At 43.3% G+C, this 20,015-nt stretch overlaps 1 protein-coding gene across 6 annotated transcripts in view; it reads right to left on the bottom strand.

The window, feature by feature from the left end:
• Positions 1-20,015, bottom strand: part of VTI1A (vesicle transport through interaction with t-SNAREs 1A) — a 361,308-nt gene that overhangs the window by 25,604 nt on the left and 315,689 nt on the right. The window contains exon 9 of one of the 6 annotated variants that reach the window (XM_058697779.1): positions 4,522-6,429. The exons of the other annotated variants lie outside the window; for them this stretch is intronic. Within the exon in view, the coding sequence (XP_058553762.1) occupies positions 6,411-6,429 (19 nt within the window). The 3' untranslated portion in view covers positions 4,522-6,410. Of the gene's footprint in view, positions 1-4,521; positions 6,430-20,015 lie in introns of those variants that run through there. 6 annotated transcript variants of the gene reach the window in all.

Genomic DNA, 20,015 nt, shown 5'->3' with positions numbered 1-20,015 from the left:
AGATTTGGCTCTGTGGCAAGCTGAATGATATCTGAATCATATCCCCATGGTGCCGGTTCTGAGGCTGCTTCTCCTCAGTCCTTTTCCCGTTCCTTTATTGCTTTTCTCTGCAGCATAGAGAGGCTGCTGCCTGCCGCCATGCCACTCTGTGTCGACTGGCTTCCTGCCGCATTCAGCCAATGGGAGGCACTGGGAGGACACAGGGGGCGGGAGGCAGAGAGAAGCCAGGGTATTCTTCCCTTTCTTTCTCTGCCTTCTCTGCAGCTCCGTTTCTACTGTGGCTCCTGGCAGGCCTCTACATTTCCAGCTTCCATCAGGTGACCCCAGTCTTGGGCTCCGGGCACCCTGCTCTGTCCCTGGTCCCTCCATTCCATTCCATTCCATTCCATTCCATTCCATTCCATTCCATTCCATTCCACCTCCTGCTGGTGCTAATCCCTGGGCTACTCCGTTTTCCTGGCTGGAGAGCACATGATGCCCCCAGAGAGGCATGCACTGTGTGCTCAAACTTATGACATGTCCTTCATAATCTTTTCCCTTACACTGATTTTTACGTACCCCAGAGCAGCATTAATCATTTTAGAGCAGGGAAACTCCAGGTTAAGAAGGCCTCCTCTGAAGGCTTATTAACCATCAGCAGGATGGTTGACTCATAGCTCTTTGTGGGGGAGGAGGCTGGGGTGGGGTGATGATCAGATCGCAGGATCTCCAGGTCTGTGCCAGGTGAAGCCACGTCACCTGCTGGCCTGACAACACGTGTTATTCTAACTGAGGAAGGGGCCGAGGGATATCCAGTCCAAGGGCATCAGGAGTGGGGACTGGGAGAACCCGGAGTGCTTGACCGTTTTCTAGACTGGCGGAGCGGGGGGAGGTGGGGGGCGTGCTGCTCCTGCTTGCCACGGGGCTCAAAGTGGGCTTCGCACAGCTGGATCTTCTGATTTGCCAACAGAAGCCAGAAATTGTGTTCTTTCTGTGAAACCTCCAAGTGTTAAACATTGGCAACCAAGTAAAAGTTTTCCAAAGCACTGAGTGGCCAAACAAAGCACATCTGTCTGTGGGGCAGAGCGGGCCTGTGGGTGTTCAGTCTGTGACCTCTGACTGGTTATTAAGGAACAAATGAAAAAGAAGGGGGTGGGTGAGTGAGAGCATCTTGCCCTACTACTGTACTGGGGATTCCCTTGGAGGCCCTCCTGACCCTGCAGAAGTGTGAAGTTCAACCTCGAGAGAAGCATCAATAACCAGGGTCTACACTGAGTGTATCCAGCTTAGCCCATAACCGATTCCTAACTACCGGGTCGAAGGCCAGCGAGAGGTCAACAGAAGCCACAAACCAGCTTGTGTGTGCCTTGCGGACCTCTCGCAGGGTGATGAAAAGCACAGGCAGAGGTCGGCCGGACCCCACATCTGCAGCCCCCTTGACCTTCACAGCCTGCAGAATGCACGGAAGAGCCCAGCTGGTGATTCTCATGGAGGATGGTGTACATCTCTTTTTTTTTTTTTTTTTTTCTCAACGTTTTTTATTTATTTTTGGGACAGAGAGAGACAGAGCATGAACGGGGGAGGGGCAGAGAGAGAGGGAGACACAGAATCGGAAACAGGCTCCAGGCTCCAAGCCATCAGCCCAGAGCCTGACGCGGGGCTCGAACTCACGGACCGCGAGATCTGCGAGATCGTGACCTGGCTGAAGTCGGACGCTTAACCGACTGCGCCACCCAGGCGCCCCAGGATGGTGTACATCTTACATGCAACATCTTATAAGCCAGTAGGCCTGGGATGGGAAACCAAGCGGTTTCTATTGGAGGGTAAGTGGCAAAGAGGGACTTGCAGTCTACTGAGTGATCTTGTGACAAACAAGTAAATGTGCCTCAGTTTCCCCATCTCTAAAACAGTGGTAAATATATGTGACCCAAGCACTCCTGATGCTGAGGACTATGCCTTTGGACTTGATAAAAAGATAGAACATAAATTGCTGAGGAGTAGAGTGGCCTTCGAACATATTCTCAGGTTCTTTATTTAGCTGCAACGCAGAGGAAAACCAACCCTTACTTAGGAGGGATCTTTAAAGAACTGAGCCAAAAAGCAATGTTACAAAGGAGGAGCCACTTTTTTTCTTGTCATCCTTTGGAGGGACTGCCCTCAAGCTCCTTGGCCTTAATTTTCAAAAGTGGATGGTGGGATCCACCCTTTAACTGGCTACCAGACAACACGAAGGCACCTAATTGCCAATATAAGGTGGTGCCACCCAGGTCCTTGCCAGAGGGAACAACCTCAAAGTTCCCTGCCGAACCTCTGTCAGAAGTCCAGCGGAGAGATACGGGGTTGATCGAGGAGCTTCATGGAGGGGGTCCATCTCTCCTGGAGACACTAGGGTCTCTCTCTGGAGCAGCAGAGCCCCCGGGGGGGGCCATCTGGATGGTGGTGTTTAGGTTCGCACATGCGCTCTCACCTGTTTCTTGGCGCGATGCCGCTGGCATGCACAGAGGAACAGTAAGAAACAGCCCTGCGGAGCTCATATTTCCTGTAAGGATGCTCTTGAACATGTTGTTTATTACCCTGCACAGCGTGTGTCCCTGCAATGAGGTCCCATGGGAAGGTGTTCTTTCTCGTCGGGGTAGGGGAAAGAGCCATGTTTTTATCTTATGGATATTGACTCATGTAACTGAAACCATCTTCCTCTTCAACTTGGCTGCCAGAATGCCTAGAGATAGATTTGTGGCCCACCTCTCACAAATGTATAGGCTGTTCCAAGTCTGTGTGCTAACTAACCTCACTCCGGGCTTCATTTTATATAGAGAAAAATCTATTGTATATATTTAGGTAATTTGCTATAAATCCTTTTGGGACCAAGACGGGTTTACACATAGGCACCGAAGAACTAAGGCAACGAAAGGAATTCACATCCTCGTGGGTTGGCTACTTTAATGACTCTGGCTTGATTTTTCCTCTTAGCCCCAAACAATTCTATACCATGTGATACTTGGAAGGCGAGTTCGCACGTTTACGAAAACAATAGGATTTTTCCATTTTCCCCTTGAATCTCCTTTCGTGGCCAGCACGGGGAGATTTCCAGAACAAACCAACTTGGGACTGGGGGCCCCTGGGTTTCTCCTTAGCCAAGTGCAGTGGATCGAGGGTCCCTTTTGTTCTGGGATTTACTTCAATTGTCTTAACAACATGGACCTCTTTTGTGAAACCCGAAGGCGTTCCCAGCGAATGTTGGCTGCAAACACACGAGCCGAAATGTTACCACGGTCACGGCTCTTCCTTGAACAATCTAAAGCATATTTCTCTCTGTATATATTTGGTTTTTCAGATGCTTTCAAGCCCAGAAAACAATCATAGCTGAGGCCATTTCTGAGATGGCAACTAAAGGAACCTACTCGGAGACAGATAAAAATAATGAGAATCTTTCTGTCAGGAAAGATTTAGAAAATATCACTGGCATTATTAAAATTTAATTTTTTACTCGGCTTTTTGGTTCCCCTTTCCGGTGATAACGAGCAGGACTGCACACCTCCGCCTTGCTGGTACTTGTTTTGTGCAATAAATTCAGCCTTCCAGTCTGAAGACATTTCAGACAACAGTTTTGACTGCTATAGGCTTATTTTTTACCCTGTGCTCTGCTTTGAGTCTTCTTATAAAAACCAGTTCATGAGATAATTTTCCACAAGGCCAGTGGAACTAATAAAAATCAATTTTGCCCAACTGGTTCAGAGAAATCTTGGGAATAGCTAAGGCAGAGCTGAAAAAAAAAAAAAAAAAGGAAAAAAAAAAGAATCAATGTATTCACTAATGGTTTACTTGATAGAGAACTATCAAATTAGCTGACAGGAGATGCTTGGCTGTAGGGATTCTCCTTTCGGCCTGAACAGAACACCTTTTAAGAGTCTAGGAGAAGCTTTTCTTCCCAGTGGTTGAAGATACTCGAGAGCAGTAATTCTGAGCTGCCCATGCCTTGGGTGACAACATGGCTGACTTCAGGCCTGACAGATGGTAACCTCGGTTGCAGCCTTGTCAGACCCTCTTTTTATGCAGACAAACTGGTCTTATGAACAGGTGGGCTGAGTTTTACACAATTTTCTCCCAGGCTACAGGATCAGTGGGCTAGGGACCGAGTGCATTCAGATACATCGGGTTCTTGAAACAACCTCATTGTACCTCCGCCATGGCCCCCGAGTTTGGCTTCTTGCCAATGGAAGTAGGCTTCCAAAAGGGGCACCTCTTTTATATTCTGGAAATGAGCAGCGTGGGGTGGCATGCAGAACACTTTCTCTGAAACACATGCCTTAACTACCTCCTATATTTCATTAGTTTGTGATACTAGTTGATATGGCCAAAGACAAATGGCAAGCCTTTGTGCAGGGGGGAAAAAAGACTGGAAGGAAACGTAGCTAAGCGTTACCAGTGTTTGTATGTGGGTGGTAGGTGTTTTTCTACCTTTAGGTAATTGTACATTTTCTCCAACTGTTCATTATTATGTATATAATTATTATTTAAAATACCACTCACCTAAGAATTGAGTAAATTGAAAAAGGAAACATAATTTATTCACAATGTTACAAGAGAGGGAATGTGTGAGAAAAAGAAAAATAATGGTAAAGTTTATTTTTTATCTTTTTTTGTGCCTTATGGTATTTTAAGTACTTTACACAAATTCTTTTAAATCTCATAGGAGATCTATGACAAAGGTGTCAATGTTGTTTTCTAGAGGAGGAAATTGAGGCTTAGGGAGGTTAATTTAAAAATTTTTTAAAAATGTTTTTATTATTTATTTTTGAGACAGAGAGAGACAGAGCGTGAGCAGGGGAGAGGCAGAGAGAGAGGGAGACACAGAATCCAAAGCAGGCTCCAGGCCCCGAGCGGTCAGCACAGAGCCCGACGCAGGGCTTGAACTCACAAACCGCAAGATCATGAAATGTGCCGAAGTCAGACCCTTAACCGACTGAGCCACCCGGGCGCCCCTTTAGGGAGGTTAATTTGCCCACGATCACACAGCAAGTCAGTGGCAAAGTTGGTATTTAATATCAGGTCTGATTTCAAAGACCATGCACCATGCATGGTGTGAGGAGCAATCTCTGGAATTATGTTGCATCTACATTCTGGCTCATTTTGCATTTATGAATAAAATCAGGGATAACAACATCTGTTCTTTTTTTCCCCTACCTTATAGGTTCTTGTGATGTTCAAATTAGATCATGCATGTAAAAACAAAAAATGCAAAGTTTTGCTCAAAGGAATATGGTGATATGATAATATTTCATGTAACACCAGTGAATTGAGACTGGCCACAAATGTTATTCGGATACTGATAATTCTCAAAGAAAAAGTACGCTGGGGCGCCTGGGTGGCTCAGTCGGTTAAGCGTCTGACTTCGGCTCAGGTCACGATCTCACAGCTCGTGGGTTCCAGCCCCGCGTTGGGCTCTGTGCTGACAGCTCGGAGCCTGGGGCCTGCTTTGGATTCTGTGTCTGCCTCTCTCTCTCTCTGGCCCTCCCCCTGCTCATGCTCTCTCTCTCTCTCTCCCTCTCAAAAATAAATAAACAAAAACAGAAAAAAAAATACTAGAATACAATTAATACTAAAACTACATTGAACAAATTTGTTCTTGATGATTCAGAAGGTGTCAGAGGATCTTGAACTATTGTACTCAGCATAAAGACCACCAATTTTCTTGCCCATTATATATTAGCTAAAAAGCAAAGGTTGTAAGTAGTGTGTATACTACGACCCCGATTTTGCAAAAAGAAAAATACACACATAAGCTTAAAGTAATGATTGCGGCTAAGTGTTGGGATCACGGAAAATAAAAAAAAAAATATCTCACATTTTCCAAATTAGTTTCCGTAACGAATTATGCACTTATTTTTACAATCAGACTCAGTCCCTGCATACATACACAAAAACATCACCTTCATCCTTGGATACGATTGCAAAATAAATTCTGAGCTTTGTGGTTGTTTGAATTCTGGTGAAATAAAAGTTTCTTTGGAATGTATTTCAAATCTTAAAATGAGGAGGGTAGACACCTCGTTTTCTTTACCCAAGTCGGGCTCGGTTCTCTTGAGGGTTTCTGCCACATGCAACTTGACTGCGAATCATCAGAGGTCAAGAAACAAGAGACAACACAGTGCACTCCGAGAACAAGAAAACCTGCCGGGGACTGCTATGATGTTGACAGGACAGGAGCGCCTGGTTTGATTTCTCGAATGACCTGATCATCTGCATGGTGCTCTGAAGGGGACCCAGGCCTCTGGTCTAAGACACAAGCAGCAGCTTAGCAGAAAGGTGTCGCCCCGTTTGGAAAAACAAGGCCTGGTTCAGATTTCAAGCAGTGCCACCAAGGAAGCTATTTTTAAGTATCTAATTGCATTTGTAGCATCTGGCATTTTGCACGCTCCATTTTTATGACTTCAGCATGATCCATGTTCCCTAAGACAAACAAACAAAAGAAAGATCAAGTGTGGGACACTGGGAGTCATGTTGAATATTCCCAGTATAGAAATATTATAATATGCCCTGGAGATTATTCCAGGGCCAAATAAAACATTACCCAACGTACAGAACGTCAGAATGAGGACTGCTTGGCAGTGGAGGAGAGCAGGGATTTACTTCATTTATTAGGCCAGTACACAGCCTCAGATGCTAACATGCCCTGATAGGAAATGCCAACATTTCAACTTGAATCAAGACTGGAGCCCATAACATCGACACTTTGCCTTTCAGCAGAAGATCACAAACAGCACAAATCTGGGTTTCTTGTACTAATTGGGGAGGTTTTCTAATTTGCTTATGATAGCTGCCTCGTGTCGAGCTAATCTTCCTCCAGTTACCTCCTAACACTGTCTGAAATAATCCGCTTACTCCTGGTCTGTCCGCAGTACTTTATATCAAATAACGCTCGCTTCCTTCACGCAGCCGCAGCAAAAGGCAGCCGCAGCCCCGGCCCCGGGCTTTTTCGCGTGTGACAGGGACCGTGGCCGCCTCTACAGGCAGGAGCGGCCTGGGGCCCAGGAACCAGGGTGCAGCAACGCTTTGGGATGAGTTAGAAGGACGGGATGTGTGCTAAACGGTGCTAATTAACAACCAAAGGCATAACCTGATAACTGTTTCGAAAAGACTGCGGCTGATAATTTTGCTTTCTCAGACAGGCAGGCAAAATATTTCGGGGTGTTCACCAGCCTATGTGCTTAGTACTCGCAACGTCCCAACTTGGTTTAAGAAAACCTTTTTTTCCCTAGATATAGCACCTCCCCCCCCCCCCCCCCCTTTTTAAAGGTTTACGTAAACACTTAATGATCGAGCCAGGAGGCTTCGCTGATATGGGTGGGCAATGCCACTGTGGTAGCATCACTGCCCTTGTCTGGACTCAGCTTTCATGTGTTAGAGTTTTAAAAGAATTTTAGGGATGGAGTTGTTTTAGTTTTCATAAAGCAGAACGGCTTTGAGTTCTGAGGCTCGTAAAATATGCTGTAAGTGCACGTGTGTGAAAATCCCCAGCCAACAGAATCCGTGCTGGGCTGCGGGTGAAGCATGGTACCCGGGCGAGAGCCAGGCTCCCATCCCTGGGGAGCTCGGCTGTGTGACCTAAGGGAGAACACAGTCCCCTTCTGGGCCCCCATTTTCTTCTCCGCAAAGTGTTTGGGGGGTGTGCAAGTGCGTAAGAACTGAGGGAATTCTAAGCTTCCCTCTGCCACAAAGAGTCTGAAGTCATTAACTGAAAGGTGTTTGCTCATTTTGCTATAAATGTGTCGATTCCAAACGTTTTTGTTTTTTTTTTTTTAACATTTATTTTTGAGAGACAGAGACAGAGCAGGAGCAGGGGAGAGGCAAAGAGAGAAGGAGACACAGAATTCGAAGCAGGTTCCAGGCTCCGAGCTGTCAGCACAGAGCCCGACGCGGAGCTCGAACCCGTGAACCGCCAGATCGCGACCTGAGCCGAAGCCGGACACTCAACCAGCCGAGCCCCCCCGGGGGGCCCTAAATGTGTCTGTTCTAAACCAGCAGACCCAGCACGTCTCCCTCCCTTGTATGCAACACATATTTGAAAACATTTTTCCTCACATTTTCAGAGGTTCCTGAAGAGGGAAAAAGTTATATTGTTTAATCCTACTTTATAGGAGTTTGCTCTTTTATTAGAAAACAGACCGAGAACCGTGATCGGTAAGGTATCTGTACCCAAAGTGGGGGCGGGGGGGACGGGAGGGGAAGGAAAAAAGCGGCTTGCCTTCAAGTGCCTTGTGGAAATGTATAAAACAAGCAGCGAGATAGTCCTTTGCCAAACACTGTCATAAATTTTTTATTTGGCAGCTAACGTTCTCACTGGTTTTCTTGGCAGCAACTGGGACCTTTAGCAAGAAAGGTGCAGGAGAAAAATACCTTGTTTAGAGATGTTTTCAACACTTTCTGGGATTTTTCAGAACTTCTGCCTGCAGCACATTTTTACAACTATGGTCTCCAATCACCTGATGAGTGGGTGGTGGGGTTTAAACTTTTTTCTTTAAAAAAAAAAAAAAAAGAATATAGAGAGAAAAAGTGAACAAGCAGAGGTACCCCCCTCTGGCCTTCCACTGAGCCCATCTTTCTTATTTTTCGTGGTAGGCATTTCTGATATTCAAGTGCTTAGTCTTCTCTGTCTAGACAAAAAACTGAAAGTAATATCAGGATGTACCTTTTGTTGGGCCTGATACTATCTATATTGTATTCCCAGATGACAGAGATTAAATGAAAGTGAAACAAGCTGACAACTAGCCCATTTTTCTTCAACAGTTCTGTCGAAAACAGGTCCCACCTGTTGCCTTTGGGTCAGTTCATGGGCAAAAAGGCTGCCTTGAATTTCAGCGGGCGTAAGCCCACACAGAGAAGACTTGGGGGTCAAACTCTAGAGGGTGGAACGAACAAAAGGATGAGGTCTTTCGTTACAATCACATCCTGCAGACTTGATACAAATACACATTTTATTTTATGTGCTTAGGTTTTTAAAGATCTTTTTTTTAAAGTATTTTAATTTTTTATTATTTTTTTAATGTTTGTTTATTTTTGAGAGAGAGACTTTGCACAAGCAGGGGCAGGGCAGACACAGGAGACAGAGGATCTGAAGCGGGCTCTGTGCTGACAGAAGACAGCCCGCTATGGGGCTGCAACTCATGAACTGTGAGATCATGACCTGAGCTGAAGTTGGACGCTTAACCAAATGAGCCACCCAGGAGCCCCTTCTTTTTACGTAAACTCCACACCCAGTGTGGGGCTCGAACTCACTACCCCGAAATCAAGAGTCACATCCACTGACCGAGCCAGGCTGGCGCCCCCAAACACGCACTTAATAGAGACTAGCAAAACTCCTTTCTACTGGGGGACTTCCAGCAATGAGTGAAGAGGTTGGTAAGTTCACTCTCCCTGAACAAGTATAAAACTGGACAATTGTTAAAACAATCCTCTCAGTGCTCTGGATAATGAGCAAAGGCAAAAAAGAAATTGAGAAGTGTTTATTCATAGAAAGCTGGGAGAACTTTGTGTAAGAACATCCTCACTGCTTCCCCTAGATCAGCTGGCTAGAATGATGGCTTTGCCAGGGTGGGGCTGCCAGAGAAAGCGGACTTGACCTGGAGCAGAAGGCAAGAGCCAAGCCCAGTGGCACCGACAGAAAAAGTAGCAAACCTGATAGGGAACTACACAAGGGAAAACCCAGAGTTCCGCTAGCTTGAGGTCACAGTTTTGGTTTGGTGAGTGACAGATCAACCAAAAATGTGACCGAGAGATCCTGGAAATGAGACAGCCAGAAGGTGCCAGATAAGCTCTCTGCGCATCTCCTGTCGATCAGCAAAGTATGTGCATGTGTTGGGGAGATCGGAGAGACCCCAGGAAAAAGTCAAAGTCACGGCAGCCTTGAGTGACTGACTCAAAGTGCAGCCTCTTTGAATGTTTTCCTCAACCCCCGTATAGATCGCTCGGCAGAGGACGGAAGAAGACTTATGACTTTGAGGTTTTTGAGCACAACCCCTTCCCGGTCATTGGCTGGCCACTAAGCTGTGCACATAAAGGGGCAACCCCTAGGAAAGCCAGGCTCATAAAATAAAAATAAGAAATAAAAAAACAAACCAAAAAGAGAACAAATGAGCAGACTGCAGGGGAGATGAATCCTGTAGACTACGTTCAGGTGAGCTATTTAAAATATCAGAACTCAGAGTTGTTACAGCATACTCTCCAAAACGTTTAGTTTTCAACAGAAAATTATGACGCGACGAAAAAAGAAAAAAAAAAACCAGGCGATCTACATTTAGGAGACTAAAAGCGGTCAATACAAATGGATTGTGAGTGGCTCTGATGTTGGATTTAGCAGACAAAGACTTCAAAGGAGCTATTATAAACATTCAAAGAATTAAAGAGACTGTTTAAAGAATTAACAGAAATGATGATGACAATGCTTCAACAAATAGGGAATCTCAACAGAGAAAGAAGAACTATACAAAAGTTCTAGAGTTGAAAAAGACATAAATTACACGAACAGGAATCAGTGAATTTGAACATTTGTCAATAGAAATCATCCAATCTGCAGGTGAGAAAGGAAAAAGATCGAAGAACAATGAGCAGGGCCTCAAAGACGTGTGTGGCACAGTGATAAACATATATTAACACATGTGAAATGGGAGTCCCAGGAGGAGGAAGCGAGAAAGTGGCAGAAAAATATATTTAAATAAATAAAGGCTTAAAGAGAAAAGCTCGAAAGCAGCAAAGCAAAAATAACTCATTATGTACAGGGCAAACAACAGACAGCATGACTGGTAGCTGACTTCTCATCAGAAACATGGAGGGACGGGGTGCCTGGGTGGCTCAGTCGGTTAAGCGTCCGACTTTGGTTCAGGTCATGATCTTGTGGTTTGTGGGTTCGAGCCCCACGTCAGGCTCTGTGCTGACAGCTTGCTCAGAGCCTGGAGCCTGCTTCTGATTCTGTGTCTCCCCCTCTCTCTGCCCCTCCGATGCTCATGCTCTGTCTCTCGCTGTCTCTCAATAAATAAACATTACACAAATTAAAAAAAAAAAAAAAGAAACAGTGGAGGGAGAAGACAATGGAACCATACAAAGTGGTAAGAAGGGTGGGGTGGGGGTAACCCGTCTACCAAGGATTCTATATCCAGCAATCCTATCCATCCCAAATGAAGGTGACAAAAAGATATTTATAGATAAACAGAGAATGAGAAAGTTTTTGTCTTAGCAGACTTGCCTTATAAGAAATACTAAATGAAGTCCTTTAGGCTGAAGGGAAATGACCCCAGATGGCAACTCTACTCCACAGAAAGATATGAAGAGCATTGGAGATGGTAAATATGTGAGTAAATATAAAAGACGGCTTAGCTATATCTTTTCTCTTTTCTTCCCTTCATTTCTTTAAAAAAAAACATAAAGATTGCATAAGCAATAATTATAATTTAGTATTTTGGGGTTTATAACATATATAGATATGACAATCATAGTCATATCTATGGCAAAGGGAGGAAATTGGCTATACTGGATAAAATTGCTAGATTTTATTAAAATTAAGTTAGTAATATGCTGAAGTAGATTGGGACACGTTGGGATATATATTGCAATTCCTACAACAAAAACTAAGAAAATAATAACCACGAACATAGTCTAAATATCAGCAGGTAATTCAAATGGTGCACACAAAAATATGTTTTAAAAAAGAAAGCAGAGGGGCACCTGGGTGGCTCAGTCGGTTAAGCATCTAACTCTGGATTTCGCCTCAGGTCGTGATCTTGCCGTTTGTGAGTTTGAGTCCCGCAGCAGGCTCAAAGCGGCCTCCTTGGAATTCTCTCTCTCTCTCCCTCTCTCTCTCTGCCCCTCTCCTGCTAGTGCACATGCACTCTGTCTCTCTCAAAATAAATGAATAAACTTTAAAAAAAGAAAGCAGAAAAGGAGAAAGAGGGGAAAAAAGGCATGAAGCATACAGAAAACATAGCAAAATACAAAACATAAATCCAACAAGATAAAAAATCGTACAAATGTTATGGGACTAAATATCCCAATCCTGTGACAGGTTGTCAGACAGATTATAAATTCAACTTTATGCTGTCTACGAGAGACACATTTCAGATTCAAAAGCACATATCGGTTGAGAGTTACGGGTGGAAATATATACACCATGCAAACAGTAACCATGAGAGAACTGAGTGTTTACACTAATATCAGACAAATGGACTTCAGGACAAGAAATATTCCTAGAGACAAAGAGAGATAATACATAATAAATATGAAATGCACCAGGAAGATATGGCAATTATAAACATATACACACCTAACAACCAATTCCTAAAACATGAAGCACAAACTGACAGATGAAAGGAGAGAGTTCAATAGTTAGACTTGAAGATTTCAATACTCCTCTCAAGAAAACCGATAGAATAACTAGACAAAAAATTAGTAAAGAGATAGAAGGCTTCAACGCTATCAGTCAACTTGACCTAATTAACATTTATAGAACATTCTACGTGATGGCAGAATATACATTCTTTTCAAAACTATATGGAATATGTCCCTGCCTAGACCACATATAGGCCATAAAGAAATTTCAGTAAATTGAAAAAAGTTGAAGTAATAGCGTGTTCTCCCATCACAACGGAACTACATTCGAAATCCACAACCACAACAAAAAAGTAATTTGGGCAATCCCCAAATATTAGAAAATTGAGCAACACACTTCTAATGAACCCATGAATCAAACGTGAAACTACAATGGAAATTAGAAAATGGTCTGAAATGAATGAAAACAAAATGATCCATATTTGTGGGATACAAGTAAAGCAGAAGTCAGAGGGATATTTGTCTAATCAGGAAAAAAGAAGGGTTTCAAATCAAGAATCTAAGCCACCACATTAAGAAATTAGAAAAAGAGCAAATTAAGCCCAACACAAGCAGAAAAAAGAAGTAAGGGTTAGAGCGGAAATCAATGAGATAGGAAACAGAAAATAATACAGAAAATCGATGAAATAAAAAGTTGGCTCTTTGAAAAGATCAACAAAACTGATGAACTTTTAGCTAGAATAACCAAGATGAAAAGCACATAATTACCAACATAGACAATGAAAGAGGAACATCTCTACTAACTTGACAAATATTCAATTCAATGCAAGCCTTATGCAATCTTAGCAGGCTTTGTTTGTTTGTTTGTTTTTTTGGTGGAATTTGAAAAGTAAATCCTTAAATATATATGCAAATGAAAAGAACTAGAATGGCCCAAACAATTTTTTTTTTTTTTTTAAATTTTTTTTTTCAACGTTTTTTATTTATTTTTGGGACAGAGAGAGACAGAGCATGAACGGGGGAGGGGCAGAGAGAGAGGGAGACACAGAATCGGAAACAGGCTCCAGGCTCCGAGCCATCAGCCCAGAGCTTGACGCGGGGCTCGAACTCACGGACCGCGAGATCGTGACCTGGCTGAAGTCGGACGCTCAACCAACTGCGCCACCCAGGCGCCCCATGGCCCAAACAATTTTTAACATAATAAATCGGAGGACTTCTATCACTGGATTTCAAACTTACTCTATAAAGCTATAGGAATCAAGACTCTGTAGTCTTTATTGGTGTAAGGGCAGACATATAGGTCAATGGAACCAGATAGAAATCCCAGAAGGAAACCTTTACATTTATGACAAAGGATCCAAGGCAATACAAAGATACTAGGAGAGCGGATGCCCATATTTTGAAAAAATGAACTTAGACCATTATCCCACACTATACACAAAAATTCAAAATGAAACATAGACTTAAATGTAACAGCTAAAACTATCAAATTTGTAAAAGAAAACCTGGAAGAAAATCTTTGTCATCTTGGGATCGGCCAAGTTTCCTTAGGTAAGACACTAGAAGCATGATCCATAAAATAAAGAATTGATAAATTGCCTTTGCCAAATGTAGAAGCTTTTACTTTTTTAAAATTCAACATTAAGAAAATAAAAGGCAAACTACAGGCTGAGGGGAAGTATTTGCAAATCAACATCTAATAAAAGACTTGTATCCAGAAGTATAAAAATAAAAACTCTCAAAATCCAGTGCTAAGAAGACAAACAACTCAATTAAAAAACTATACAATTAGAAAAAAGCTAAATAGACATTTCACCAAAGACTACATACAAATGGCTAATAAGCGTATGAAAAAATGATCAACATCCTTCGTCATTAAGAAAACGTAAATTAAAATGAGATAGTACAACATACTATCCCACTGAGTGACTTAAAAAAATTTTTTTTTAATGTTTATTTATTTTTGACACAGAGAGAGCATGAGCGGGGGAGGGGCAGAGAGAGAGGGAGACACAGAATCTGAAGTAGGCTCCAGGCTCCAAGCAGTCAGCACAGAGCCCGATGCGGGGCTCGAACCCACAGACCGGGAGATCATGACCTGAGGCGAAGTCCAACGCTCAACTGACTGAGCCACCCAGGCGCCCCTCCCACTAAGTGGCTTTAATCAGAAAGACTAACAATACCAAGAACATGGAGTCCTCACACATTGCAGGTGAGAATGTAATATGGTACATCTACTTTGCAAAGAGTTTGGCAGTTAGAAAAAAAAAAAGTTAAACATATACATACTATATGATCCATTGATTCTACTCCCAAGTGTCACCCAAAGGAAATGAAAACATATGTCTACATAGAGACCTGCACGCAAAGGGTCATAGCAGCGTATTCACAATAGCCCCAAACTCAAAACAATTCAAGTGTCTGCCAGCTGGTGAATGGATAAACCGAATGTGATACAGGCAAACAATGGGATAATACTCAGCAATAAAAAGCAACAAACAACTGATACATGTTGCAATGGGAATGAAGCTCAAAAACATTATGCTAAGCAAAAGATGCTAGACATAAACGATTATATATTATATGATTCCATTCATATGAAATATCTAGAAATCAGATCAGTGATTGCTTGGGCCTGGGGGTAGGAGCAGGAATTGACTCAATGCAAACAGGCATGAGGGAACATTTGGGGGTGGTAGAAATATTTTTAAAATAGATCATGGTGGGGGCGCCTGGGTGGCTCAGTCGGTTAAGCGTCCGACTTCGGCTCAGGTCATGATCTCATGGTTCGTGGGTTCGAGCCCCATATCGGGCTCTGTGCTGACAGCTCAGAGCCTGGAGCCTGCTTTGGATTCTGTGTCTCCCTCTCTCTCTGCCCCTCCCCCATCGTGCTGTGTCTCCCTCTGTCTCAAAAATAAATAAACATTAAATTTTTTTTTAAATAGAATCCACCATGGTGATCGTTGCACAATTCTATGAAGTTACTGTAAATCATCGAACTGTATGCTTGCAATGGGTAAATTTCATAGTATGTAAACATCTCAATACAACTGTTAAACACAAAGTCTGTAGAACAGCAATGGCTGATCTCGGTTTCAAGGCAGATGGTGTACAAATGAAATAGTAAAGGCAATCTTTCAGACTGAAATAGCCTACATTCCTGTCTCCCCTTTTAGCAATGGCAGCCTCTTTATCTCCTTCGGTCTGGAATTATTAATTCTTTTCCTTGACTGCCTCCTCTATGAAATGGAAGTGCGTAAGAGCAAGGTGCATTGGTCTTTGTTGTAGCCCATTACCTATTCTACTGCTTGGCGTATTATAGAGATCAGCAGATATTTGGTAAGGCGATGAATGATATTGAGAAAGAGGAGAAATATTTGAATTTAAAAAATCAACATGCATTTGCCTGGATTGTTTGCCAATATCTTTATCATTGAACTTTACTCATTTCAGCAAAATTCACCTATCCTGTGCCAGGCATTATGTGCTTGATTCTAGGGCATGAGTTAGACAGACCTGGTTTGTGTCCACAGCAAGCTCATGGCCTAGTGGAAAACAAGACGTGGGGTTCTGACATCTAATGAGCATGAGTGTGGTGTGGCTCAGCCTACAGCAAATCTGGAGGAAAGGGGCAGAGAACCTCTGCCTGTGAGCGCAGAGGAGCACTGGAGATGCCGCTGAAAGGTAAACTGGCTCATACCCTAGGATAGCACCTACTTATTACAAAAGGACTTACGCCTTCTTGACTCAGATCAATGTGGTTTTGTAAATATCAGCCATATTTTAGGGCATGGTTCCCAAAATTGGTCCAGGGACCCTCTCAGGGGACCCATGAAATCAAAACTATTTTTATAATAATACTAAGATGTTACTTGCCCCTTCCACTCTCCTTCTCTCATAAGTGTACAGTTTTCTAGAGCGTCGAGTTTTCTAGAGGGTCGACATCATGACTGACATCACAACAGATGGAGTGCAGAAGCACATGAGACTCCAGCTGTCCTCCGTTAAGCCAGACATTAAAGAGATTTGCAATAACATAAAACAATGCCCCCTTCTCACTGATTTAGTTTTAGGAAATACGGTTATTTTTCATACACATTTTTGTTCATTTGTAATCAGTTGATTGTCACAATTTAAAAGTGAATTCGAAAATAGAATTTTTTCTGTTTCAATTTCTAACACAAAAAATATCGATCGAAGTAGCCCCATACTTCAGGGCATTTTATTTACGGAATCCATCAAATTGGACACTGAAAGATATCAATAGGGCTTCAGTGAGAGCCACCGAGGACCACGGGCACTCACAAAGGCATGCAAAATGAGCTCACTGGAGGGAGTTTCGGAAACCTTTGAGTCCTGGGGATGTTTGTACTCGGTTAAACCTCAAAATGCAGCTTGGGGGTGCACCGGCCCAGTTGTCGGCTTATTCCAGCTATCAAAACTCTACAAGTGCGCTGCGGTAGAAAATGCTTTGGCACTTTATAAGCAAAGTAGTTCAAGAGAACAGTAAATTACTGAGCGTTAGTGACTTATAATGAAATCTTACACCCATTGCTAAAATATTGATGAGGGGAAGAGACTGTGACAAGGCAGAAAAATTTGAATCAGTTTATGCTAAAAGACAAGAGCAGTCATCGCCAGGAGGACGGACGATGGCATCATATGAGGTGGAGCGTGAGCCTTGCAGCCAGACTGACTGGGTTTGATCCTGGCTCTCTGCCACTCTTCAGCTGTGTAACCTTGGACAAAGTCCTTACTTGACTGGGTTTCAGGATACTAATAATACCTATCATATCAAGTTGTAGGAAGGATTAAATGAGATAAGCCATAAGAAGTGATTAGCACATAGTGACCATTATAGAAGGAAAGGGTTGATATTATTACTTTCCTAACCATCCTCGTGTATGGTTTTGAAGGAGGGTCATATAAACTTTAGAGCTGCCTTTGCTGGGGAGGGGCTTCTCTGAATCAGCCTCCACGGTCATTGTGCTGACCAATTCCTCCAGGAAAGTGGCCGCCTCTGGGAAGGCACTTGGAGCACCCTAGTGAGGTCCTCACGCCCATCCACCACACTCATGAACCTCTGCTCCGTTCCTTCCCTTACTCCTGGGTCTTGCTTAGCTATACTGTTGGCATGTGTGGGAAAACATTAATGACCATGCTTACATTCAGGGCTGCAGAGGTCTTTCTCTGTGTAAGTTTACAGTGGAAAACAAGGAAAGGACTAAATTCCAAAGCCAACAGGGGCCAAGGGATCTGCCTACATCTTGGGTTTTGCCATGATGTGAAAACACATGGCTTCAGAGTGTAACATGAACAGCCCTGCGATCTCTCCAGGGTGGAATCTAGGTTTTCAGCTATGCAGAAATACTTACAACAAACCTTTAAAAAAGTCAGTGGGAGGGTGTGTTAAATGAAAATCAAGATAACCTTTCTTAGGCATGCTTTCCCTATAAATTCCAAAATCTTGCTTTTTGGAGGAGACTAAGAGTTGGAGAAATGCCTTGAAACAGGAAGCATCTATTTTTCTCCGACCTCGCTTGAGTTGGGCACCCTTGGGAAGGGGAGGGTTGCCATTTGTAGACAAGAATGAAGCCTTTTGTGAACAGCCTAAGTACACCACCGACTTGCTTTAAAAAGTGTCACAGGCTATTTTTGGAGAACATCAGTTCACTGTGCCAAACCGAAACATTGACTTATCGCCCGATTTAGCGTTAAAACATAAGAACTTGCAATTAGAACTCCTCTGTTTACGCCCAATGAGTTTGTCAACATGCTGCAAATATATTTCTGTTATCATAATGAAACCAAGAAATGGGCGGGAGCACTCTCTCGCTCTTGAAGGCCATGCTGAAAAGCACTTCAGAACACTGAAATTTGAGCTGCCCTATCCTATAGGCAACTTCTTTTCCCCAAAGAGCAAAGAGCGGATGCTGGGTACAGCTATATTTGTGCATAATAGGTTTATTCTCATTCACAAAATAGTAATTACTTTATGGTTCCAAAGTAAAACCAGTGTTAAGAAATACACCAGCAGATTTGCTACAGACGTGGTCTCTGACACGTACAGACTATTCATCACATGGTACGAATTGAACATTATAAAGTACAAGGCAGACAACCATTAAGTTCAAGGTCTGGATTGATAAAAAAAAAAAAAAAAGAGAGAGAGAGAGAGAGAGAGAGCGAGAGAAAGAGACAGAGGAGAAAAAAGATTAGTGTGCCCATGTCTGCTATTGTGTTTAAACGTATCGCTTTAAAAGATATCATTTGTCTCTTTCCCCCGACTTCGCCCCATTTTATTTCAAGGTCGGTCTGCCTTTTGTTTGATTCTTTTCACTCTGACACAGGTGACAGTTCTTGGGAAAAGTGCAGCCTTTCGGCCGTCCGGCTCGCTCGCCGGCCTGGGACAGGAATGTGCTTGTTTGGCATTTGCTCAGGAGAACGGCCACTCCCCGGACACCGGGGCCCAGGAGGGCCAGGAGCACGTGCGGGGCCTGCCCGGCACCTAGGCCCTGCGGGCCTCTGTCACCACCTGCCGCAAGGGTTAAGGTGGCCACGGTAATTATGCCAAGGCCATGCATTACTCTGACAAAGTAATCCATCAAATAATTTCTCACAATTTCAATTCACCCCTCGAATTTTCCTTACCTCCAAAGCCAGCTGGATATTATATTACTGAAGCTGTTGAAAGGGTGGAACACTAGCCATGGAGCCAAAGGCCACGGCAACTATGCAATGCATAAATTTTTATTGTTTGCTCAGTATTGAAATCTCATTAGGGTCCATAATTCATCTGAACACCGTGAACATTTACATCTGTTGATCATGAGAACTTAGAAGGAATGTACACCTTTGGCTAACTTGTTTTTAGAGAAGGCTGTGTGTGTGCGTGTGTGTGTGTGTGTGTGTGCGTGTGCGTGTGCGTGCAGGCACATATACTCATGTGTTTTCAGTCCTTGAACAGCTGTGGTTTAAATATCCCTTACTCAAACCAATTTCCAACCTGAATTTAAATATCCCAAAGTTGTTTTCATTTGGCAGCTTTTAGACAAAGACTCAGTTCTCCTCGAGTCCAGCTTAATCAATGTTGGAAAATTCCACTCATTGCGCATTGGCCTTAATGCAACTCTGCTGTGTTAATTACATCAGAATTATCCCAAAGATTACGCGCCTTTCATTCAATGTATATATGTTTTTGTCTTCACTTAGCTATGGCTTAAAAATCCACTCGAGAGAGAAAATAAACCATGACTGTTTGTGGGTTCTAGGACTGTCCAGATTTGTGTTCACTTTTTTTTTTTTTTTTGGTGTGTGTATATTTAGGCATCTTTCCTAGCAAGTTCGACCCTTTGATCTGGCAGGTTTTTCATTTACAAGGCTCTTAGCAGTTCCATGAACACTGTATTTTGAAGGTGACAGTCATAGAATCACAGAGTCAGGTCTGGAAGGGCAAGGGGCCTTTGGGGCCATTGAAGCAGGCCAGCCCCTCTCCCAAGCCGTGACAACACCCCTGACAAGTGGTCCTTCAGGAATGCATCCATTTTTGGAATGAACTATGGCAGCAGCTGAAAGGCTCTTAGCAAACTCTGGCTAGCAGTTCAGGGCAGAGATGAAGAATACTGTGTCCGATGAGAAATCCGGAGGGAATTTAGGTAGGCCAAATGTAATTACCCAGCCTGGCATGTGGCTAGGGCGCCAGCTTTAACAGCCCCACC

The sequence above is a fragment of the Neofelis nebulosa genome, chromosome 13 (genome assembly GCF_028018385.1).
Source record: "Neofelis nebulosa isolate mNeoNeb1 chromosome 13, mNeoNeb1.pri, whole genome shotgun sequence".
In the NCBI taxonomy this organism is placed as follows: Eukaryota; Metazoa; Chordata; class Mammalia; order Carnivora; family Felidae; genus Neofelis; species Neofelis nebulosa.
The sequence above is the reverse complement of the archived record's forward strand: the minus strand, read 5'-3'. Positions and strand labels throughout refer to the sequence as shown.